The sequence below is a fragment of the Equus asinus genome, chromosome 2, assembly GCF_041296235.1.
Source record: "Equus asinus isolate D_3611 breed Donkey chromosome 2, EquAss-T2T_v2, whole genome shotgun sequence".
Classification (NCBI taxonomy): Eukaryota; Metazoa; Chordata; class Mammalia; order Perissodactyla; family Equidae; genus Equus; species Equus asinus.
In genome coordinates, this window is record NC_091791.1 from 125377075 (window position 1) to 125385397 (window position 8323).

Below are 8323 nucleotides of genomic sequence, written 5' to 3' on the forward strand. Positions count from 1 at the left end.
TGTGCGTGCTTGGACATTTTGGGCTGTGCCTGTGGTGACTCCTGGGTCAGGTGTGAGCACGTGCCTTAGGCGTGCACCTGTACATGTGTGTGTTGTGTGCCTGAGGGTTTCTGGGGAGTCTTGTACGTATAACTGCCTGTGAGTGGTGTGTGCCTCCACATGTCTTGTGCATGTGTGTACATGCTGTGACTAACCGTGCAGATTCCTAGGCCCCACCCAGACAACAGAATATCTGAAGTGGAGCCTGAGAATCTGTATTTTAATAACGATAAGTTCTCTGGAGGGTTTTCATGGGTACAGACTTTGAGGACTATAGGCCTTGGAGGCAGGCTTGGCTGCCCCTGCAGGTTCCCATGCGTTCAGCTCTTTTTCCAGACTTTAGACCAGGACTCAGGGTCTGGAGAGGGCTACTGACCCCCCAGGAACCTCACAGAGCAACTACAGGCTGTCCAGCAGGCCTACTGACTTGCTGTGTGACCTCAACAAGTCCCTTGCCCTCTCTGGGCCTTATTCTCCTCACTGCCAATTTCTGAGCCTCTTGTGGTACTGGCTGTGGACTTTTGGGCAGACTGTGACTAAACATGTCTCGCATCAGGAAGGCTTCGCCCTGCAGGAGGCAGCATTTGAGTTAGGCTTAGAAGAGTCTGGGGTTTCAATAGCAGAGAAGTGGGGACAGTATTCCAGACAGAGGGAGCAGTTCAGGCAAAGGCACAGAATCAGGAATGTGAGTTTGGGGGCAGTGTGTAGCCCTTTGTGGCTGGACCCATCAGGTGAGGGGGCACCCAGTGGCCCTTGGACTGGACCTGGGTCTGCCAGCTCCATAGAGCCTAGAGTCTAGGAGTCTGTGCCTCTAAGAGGGATAGGGCACCCTCTGGTGGTGAAGGATGGCAATTGCGGGGGCATTCTCTGTGTGGATGTGCGCACGCGTGTCTGGGTGTAGGACGTGCATGTGTGTCTCTGTCCACACATCAGTGTGTGGTGAGATTGTATGTCTGTGTCACTGACTCTGAGGATTTGTGATTATGTGTTCTGAGGGAATGTGTGTCTCAGAGGCCAGGACAGCCTTCCTCTGTGACCCCCGTGAGTACCTGTGACCCTCTGTTAACCAGGCAGCCCAGGAGGCAGTGCTGCCGGCAGACATTGTGTTCTCGGTGAAGACCCCACCAAGTGCTGGCTATCTGGTGACATTGTCTCACGGCACCACGGCAGCCGAGGCACCCAGCCTGGACCCCGTGCAGAGCTTCTCTCAGGAGGCGGTGGATGAGGGCAGAGTCCTGTACCTGCACTCCCGCCCAGAGGCCTGGAGTGATACCTTCTCCCTGGATGTGGCCTCAGGCCTAGGTACCCCCCTCGAAGGAGTCCTCATGGAGCTGGAGGTGCTGCCTGCTGCCATCCCACTGGAGGCACAGAACTTCAGCGTCCCTGAGGGCGGCACCCGCACCCTGGCCCCCCCGCTGCTCCGCATCATTGGGCCCTACTTCCCCACACTGCCAGGCCTCAACCTGCAAGTGCTTGAGCCACCCCAGCATGGGGTCCTGCAGAGAGAGGAAGGACCTCAAGACAGGACCCTCGGCACCTTCTCCTGGAGAGAGGTATGACTGTCAGGGAGGCCCTGGGGTTTCAGCCCAGCTCTGGGGCAGAGTAGGGGGAGCCCCAGGGCCTCCCAGTCTGGGGGTATGTACTTAGAGGAGGCATGGAGCCCACATTTATGGAGCACCTCTGCTTTAGATACCTCATCTCATTCCTTCTTCACTGGGCAGACAGAAATGATTGTCCCTATCTCCTTCACCCCTTCCTTCCTTCACTGGGGGAGAAATGATTGTCCTCATTTCCAGAGGAGTCAGTTTCCTCCCGCACCCAAAGGCAGGTCATGAAGACCCACGGTGAGTCTCAGGCCTGCTGAGGCCTGACCTGCAGCCCTGGGCCTGCCCACAGGTGGAACAGCAGCTGATCCGCTATGTGCATGATGGGAGCGAGACACTGACAGACAGCTTTGTCCTGGTAGCTAATGCCTCGGAAATAGGCCGCCAGAGCCATCCTGTGGGCTTCACCATCACCATCCTGCCTGTCAACGACCAACCCCCCATCCTCACCACAAACACAGGCCTGCAGGTAAGCGCATTCTAGGACCACCTCCCACCTCTTCTCCCAGAGAGAGGCCCAGCACATAGCTCCCCCGAGCCTCAGTTTCCTCCTCTGTAACATGGGGGCTCTGCCACGTGCCTCACTAGGTTTTTGGGAAGAGAGAAGAGCTATTATACTGAAAATAGAACACAGGTGTGAGGCTTTGTTATTGGACACTTATAAGTGCAGTAGGCAGTCTTGTGAATGGCCACACTTGGCCCTGCTCTTCCCTGACTCACCCTCAGCAGGAGGCTTTTTCTATAGCTCAGGACCAGAACTCATGAAGAAAGTTTTCAAGCCTTTAAGGATGGACTCCAGGTGGGGAACAGTTAAGCTCCCCACTTCCTCCCCCAGAAAGTGAAGGCCACAGACTGGATCCCCAAGCCCCTGCCCCTTATACCACTGCGGAGCAGCAGTGCCCCCATTCAGCAGAGGTGGAGGTTGCGACCCAGATAGAGGTGACAGAACTTCTTCACAGTCACAAAAGTAGTTACTGGTATAACAGTAAGGGCGTGGCTTGACCGAGGCCACACAGCAAGATAGCAGATGGGCAGGACCTTGAACGCTGACTTCTAGGGTGTGCACTCTAGGTCAGCAGGAGCCGTGGAAGGCTTCACAAGGGGGCTGATTTGGGCTGTCTGTGACATGGGGCACTAGGCATCTTTGGTGGTATAGGATGTGCCTGTGGGAAGCAGCCCAGTGGTGGAGAGGCCTATGGAGGGTACAGGCTAAGGGCTGCCCTGAGACCACAAGCGGGTGGTGCTGTGTGGCAGCTTGGCCACCAGGGGGTGCTATCCACCGTGTTTGTGCCAGAAGCCTCGCTAAAGCCCTGCCCTCGTAATTTGCAGCCCTCCTTCCAGACCTGCAGCTGGGGTCCTCCTGGGGCTCTGGGAGGGAGCACAGGAATCCAAGAGGGCTGTTTTCCAGATATAGAATCCCCTCCCCAATACTGCCCACAAGTTGCTGACCCAGCAGGATGTATAATAGGACCCTGGGAACAGGATCCTGCCATGCTGGCAGGTGACAGGCCTGAGGGGATCTCCCCTTCACTCTGAGCATGGGGAGGGGCTGCTCACACCCAGGCATCCCTCACCCATCTGCTTGGGGCTCAGGCCTGCACTGGAAACACCTGGGCCTTCATCCCAGTGCTGCTTCCATGCTGAGGGATGACAGCCAGCCATCAGCCTCCAGCTCTCCATGCTTCATGCCCTCTTTCTCACCTGGAAGGGGAGACCATTTCTAAGTATCCTGGGCAGGCAAAACTCATGTTCCCCAGTGTGCCCAGCCCCTGCCCAAACTTGCTGTGGAGGGTCTGAAGGGAGACCCCTGCCCTGCCAGTGGGACAGGGCTGGATTAAGCAGCACTGTCTGTCAGGGTAGGTAGGGTCTCTGAGGGGTGAGAACCTGGTGAGGCTAAGAGCTGGGGGCTTCCTGAGGTAGGGGGACATGAGTTGGCCTTGAGGGACAGCAGGATTAGGGCAGATGGAGAGCAGGGAGCCTGGGCGTGGGGGCCCTGGGGTAACAGGGGAAGGTGAATGGGGTGGAGGGCCCTTTGTGCAGGGGGCCCAGAAAGGCATAGGCCTCAATGCCAGCTGAGGGCCTGAGCTACAGTGCGCTCAGAGCCCCGATGGTGGCCCCATGGCCGGGGAGGAATAAGGAAGGTAAGCTTGGTAGGGGCAGAACCTTCACAGTCCTGTGTCCCCAGATGTGGGAGGGGGCCACTGTGCCCATCCCTACGGAGGCCCTTAGGGGCACAGACAACGACTCAGGGCCTGAGGACCTGGTCTACACCATCGAGCGGCCCAGCAATGGACGGGTAGTGCTGCAGGCGGCGCCGGGCACTGAGATCCACAGCTTCACACAGGCCCAGCTGGATGGCAGGCTCGTGCTGTTCTCACACAGAGGTGGGTGCTGAGAGGTGGGGATGCTCTGAGGATGGGGCGCCAGCATGGGCCCACGAGACCCAACTCCACTCCTGTCCTCAGGAGCCCTGGACGGAGGTTTCCACTTCAGCCTCTCCGATGGCGAGCACACTTCCCATGGACACTTCTTCCACGTGGTGGCCCAGAAGCAACTGCTCCTCTCACTGGAGGGCAGCCGGACCCTGACCATCTGCCCAGGTGGGTCTGCCAAATGTGGGTGGCATGCCAGGGTCATGCCACCCCTCTAGCAGTGGCAGGCTTTGCCCTGGCTCCTGGCCAAAGGCTGACAGGCCCCTTTTGCCTCTCGCAGGGTCCATCCAGCCACTCAGCAGCCAGAGCCTGAGAGCCAGCTCCAGCGCAGGCACCGACCCCCACCACCTTCTCTACCGCGTGGTACAGGGCCCCCGGCTTGGCCGGCTGTTCCGTGCCCAGCAAGGCAGCACTGGGGAGGCCCTGGTGAACTTCACTCAGGCCGAGGTAAGGGCCCAACTCTCTACAGCCCCCGCTCGGACTCCCTCCAGCCTCAGGTGGCACACTCTGCCTATGGACACGAGTACCAGCTGCAGCATCGTTGGCAGCAGGCACTCCCTGGGCCTGCCATGTTCCAGGCCCTGCATGCCTTGCCTTCCAGGAGCCACCAGGCTGGTAGGGCAAAAGGGGCTTAGTGTTACAAGGGGAGGGAGGAGAATGCAGGAGCCCAGAGCAGGGATTGGGTCCTGGGGCTTGGCTTCTAGAAGGAAGCTGCAGCAGGACCCTAGGGGCTGGAAAGGGTGCACTGTGTAGGGGACACTAGTACACCCGAGTGGCTGGTGAGGGGCACTGCTTGGTTCAGGGGCATAGAGTTAGATGAAGGCAGCTGTTGGGCCTACAGGCAGAGGTGTGAGCCTGGGGCTCAGCTCAGGGGCCAGCAAGAAGCAGAGGGGGTCCTGGCAGCAGATGAGTGGACAGAAGGCAGCTGAGGAGGTAGAGCTGAGAGTGAAGTTGCCGTCTGTCCATCATGGCATCTTTAGGGCATAGCTGTCCCAGAGCATACCAGAGGCCACCAGCAAAAGCTAGAACTCAGCCCTGGGAAGAGGCAGACTGCTAGCCTGCTGGGATCACAGAGCTCTCTGTGCTAACTGTGCCAGTGGGGCCGGCAGCCATGACTTACATTAATGCCCCTTCTAAGTTCAGGAGGGGCCAGGGTAGCCTTGGTTCTCCCCAGAGGCAGAGCAGGTGGGGAACTCTCAGGCATCAGGGAAGGAGGTGGCTTTAACGAGGTGGGAAAAGGTTGCTCGGGTCTCTCACATCAACCTCCCGCAGGCCTGGGTTCTCCATTCTCCAGGAGCCCTGGCTTCTGCTGTGGCCATTCCTGCCCTCTTCCTACAATGAAATATTCAGCAGGCTGTGGCTGCAGCAACTGCACCCTGAGTCCCTAGGAGCCTTTGTCATCAGATGCGCAGGAAGAGAGAGGGAACAGGACCAGGCCTCAGGGCCCCACCCGCACCTGACAGTGCTACACTGTCCCACACCCCAGCAATCTGAAGGACAAGATTGAGTGGCCACCAGGGGGCCAGGCTGGCAGTGCCACCCAGGGAAGCTGGGAGGGGCTGTGTGGCAGAGATACCTTCCCCACCTTGGAGAAGGGGGCAGGGCAGGACTGGGGAGTGTCTGACAGCACCACTGTCCCACAATACTCTGAGCTGGGTGGGGCAGGGATCAGGTGTCCCCATTTTGCAGATGAAGAAAATGAGGCTCACAGAGGTCAGGTGACTTTATTCAGAGCACATGGCTAGTAAGAGGCAAAACCAGGACTCTGCGTTCTGACTGCTAGTGCAAGAGTCCTCTCACCAGAGGACACTGCTTGCTCCCAGAGCTCAGGGACTCCTCCCCACCTTGTCGGGATTGCCTCACTCCCTACTGGACACCTCCCACCCACAGACACTCCTGTGCCTAGGCATCCAGCCTCCCACTCCCACTCCCAGGGGTCTCCATTTCCTTCCTGCCCACCCCTCAGCCTGCGCCAGAGGTTACAGCTGGTAGTCCTTGTGGGCCACATCTGGCCCACAGATGTGTTTTATTTGGCCTGCACAGTGCATTTAACATTTTTTAATTAATGGTCAACCTATAACCTTGGGGAGATGTCACCAAAAAACCTGATTTCCAGTTTCTTGAAAGGCCTGTGTTCCCTCTTACAACAATCAGCTGAGGAGCAGCCACCAGTCTCCACAGGGCTCTGCTCCTCCTTTAGACCAGGTCTGGCTCCCCCTTTAGAATGGGCAGTGCCCCCGGGTTCACCACAGCCCATTGCCCTGAGGGCCTCCGCACACTCAGACCACGCTCAGTGTCCATCTTACTATTGCACAAGTCTTGTTTTTCTGAGAGAAGGAACATAGTTCCCCGTGTCTCCTAAAAGGGGAAAACAAAAGATAAGCCAAGAGGACACATTGGAGTTAGAAGGGGGAGGGAACTTATTTCTTTATGGAAGTGAAGAATGTTCCTTAGTGTTTAACATGCAGACAGCCCTAGAGAAGAGCAGCTGACTGGAGTGGAGTTGCTGTAGAGGGAGTGGTAGGAGATGAGGTCGCAGGGGTAACCGGTCACAACGAGGTCTTCGTGGTCAAACAGTAAGCCATTGCACTATCTGAGCAAGGGTGACATAAACTTACTTACATTTTTAAAGGCTCATTCTGGCTTCTGTGTTAACAAACTGCCGGGGGGGGGGGGGGGGGAAGGGCGGGGCTGAGGCTGGGACACAGTTAGGAGGCTATTGGCAATAATCCAGGCCAGAAATGATGATATGTGAGATAAGGAGAGGAGTCAGCGATGACTCCAGAGTCTTTGGCCTGAGCCTGGAAGAACACAGCTGCCATCCTGTGCCGTGGGAAGACTGGGAGGCAGAGCAGGTCAGGAGTCTGTCTGGGGCAGGCTGAGTCTGACGTGGCCCTTGGACATCCACAAGGAGCTGCTAAGGAAGCAGGTGGATATATGAGTGCAGAGTTCGGGCGAGAGCAGTCCGGGCTGGAGATACAAATAGGGGCGTCACCAACATAGCTAGCATTTGAAGATGTGAGAGTGATCCAGGGCACATGGGGAGCACCTGTAGATAGAGAAGAGTCTCGAGGCCAAGCGTGGACTTTGGGGAGAACAGGGGGACCAACAAGAGAGTCTGTAAAGGAGAAACTAGAAAGGTAGGAGAAAAACCAAGAGAGCAGAACGTCCTGGAAGCCGGCTGGTGTGTTGAGGAAGGAGTGTTCAATTGTGTCAAATGCTGCTGAGCAGGCAAGCAGTATGAGGTTCAAGAACTGACCACGTAGGCCATTGGTGCCCTTGGCAACAGCAGTTTTGATGGCATCACAGGAACAAAAGCCTGGGTGGAGTGTGCTCAGGATAGCTTGGGGGGAAGAGTATAGCCTATTCTTTTTGGAGTTTTGCTGCAAAGAAGAGCAAGAGAACTGGGGGGCAAATGGTAGAAAAAGTGAAGTTAGAAGTTTTTTAAGATGGCAGAATAGCATAGTTTTGTGACAATGGGAATGATCCATTTCGGGGGAAATTGACACCATAGGAGAAAGAAGGGAGGTGGTGGAAGTGGTTGAGAGAAGGTGGAGTATTACTCTCTCCAGAGGTTGAGAGAAATGAGGTGATTTGTTCAAAGCGGGAGAGCTGGGATTTGACATGTCATCTGGCTCCAGGACTCAGCGCTTCACTGCTCACGATTGCCTAATGGCGACCCACTGAGCTAGTGAGGGAGAGCGCCGTCACAGACACAGTGATAGGTCTAGCCGGGGAAGCCGAAAGTGAGGCTGGGCACTGAGGGGCTGGCAGGGAGACCGCAACGCCCAGTGCCGGTGCCAGCCTGGGAGGGAGCTCCTGGGCACCATAGGCTGGACCTTCTTCTCATCCAACCATGGGGTGTCCCCACAGGTATACGCTGGGAATGTTCTGTATGAGCACGAGATGCCCCCTGAGCCCTTCTGGGAGGCCCATGATGCCCTGGAGCTCCTGCTGTCCTCGCCTCCTGCCCCCGATGTGGCCGCCACTCTTGCTGTAGCTGTATCTTTCGAGGCTGCCTGTCCTCAGCACCCCAGCCGCCTCTGGAGGAACAAAGGTGAACAACATCATGGCTGGCAAAGTTGAGGGGACACTGGGAGAGGCCCACAGAGGAGGGGACACAAGGCCAGGGTCAGCAGCTCGTGCCAGCTCCCAGGACCTGGGAAGTTATAGGAAGGGTGGGCAGGTGGGGATCCCTTGAGATCAGAAGGCAGACATGGTCCTTGTCCTCCTGGGGACTCTGACCCT

At 57.1% G+C, this 8323-nt stretch overlaps 1 protein-coding gene across 1 annotated transcript in view; it reads left to right on the forward strand.

Annotated features, from left to right (window-relative positions):
* Positions 1-8323, forward strand: part of CSPG4 (chondroitin sulfate proteoglycan 4) — a 48368-nt gene that overhangs the window by 24260 nt on the left and 15785 nt on the right. Inside the window, exons 4-9 of the mRNA XM_014841418.3 lie at positions 1110-1592; positions 1936-2112; positions 3829-4027; positions 4109-4243; positions 4356-4522; positions 7949-8132. Of these exons, the coding sequence (XP_014696904.3) occupies positions 1110-1592; positions 1936-2112; positions 3829-4027; positions 4109-4243; positions 4356-4522; positions 7949-8132 (1345 nt within the window). The remainder of the gene's footprint in view (positions 1-1109; positions 1593-1935; positions 2113-3828; positions 4028-4108; positions 4244-4355; positions 4523-7948; positions 8133-8323) is intronic.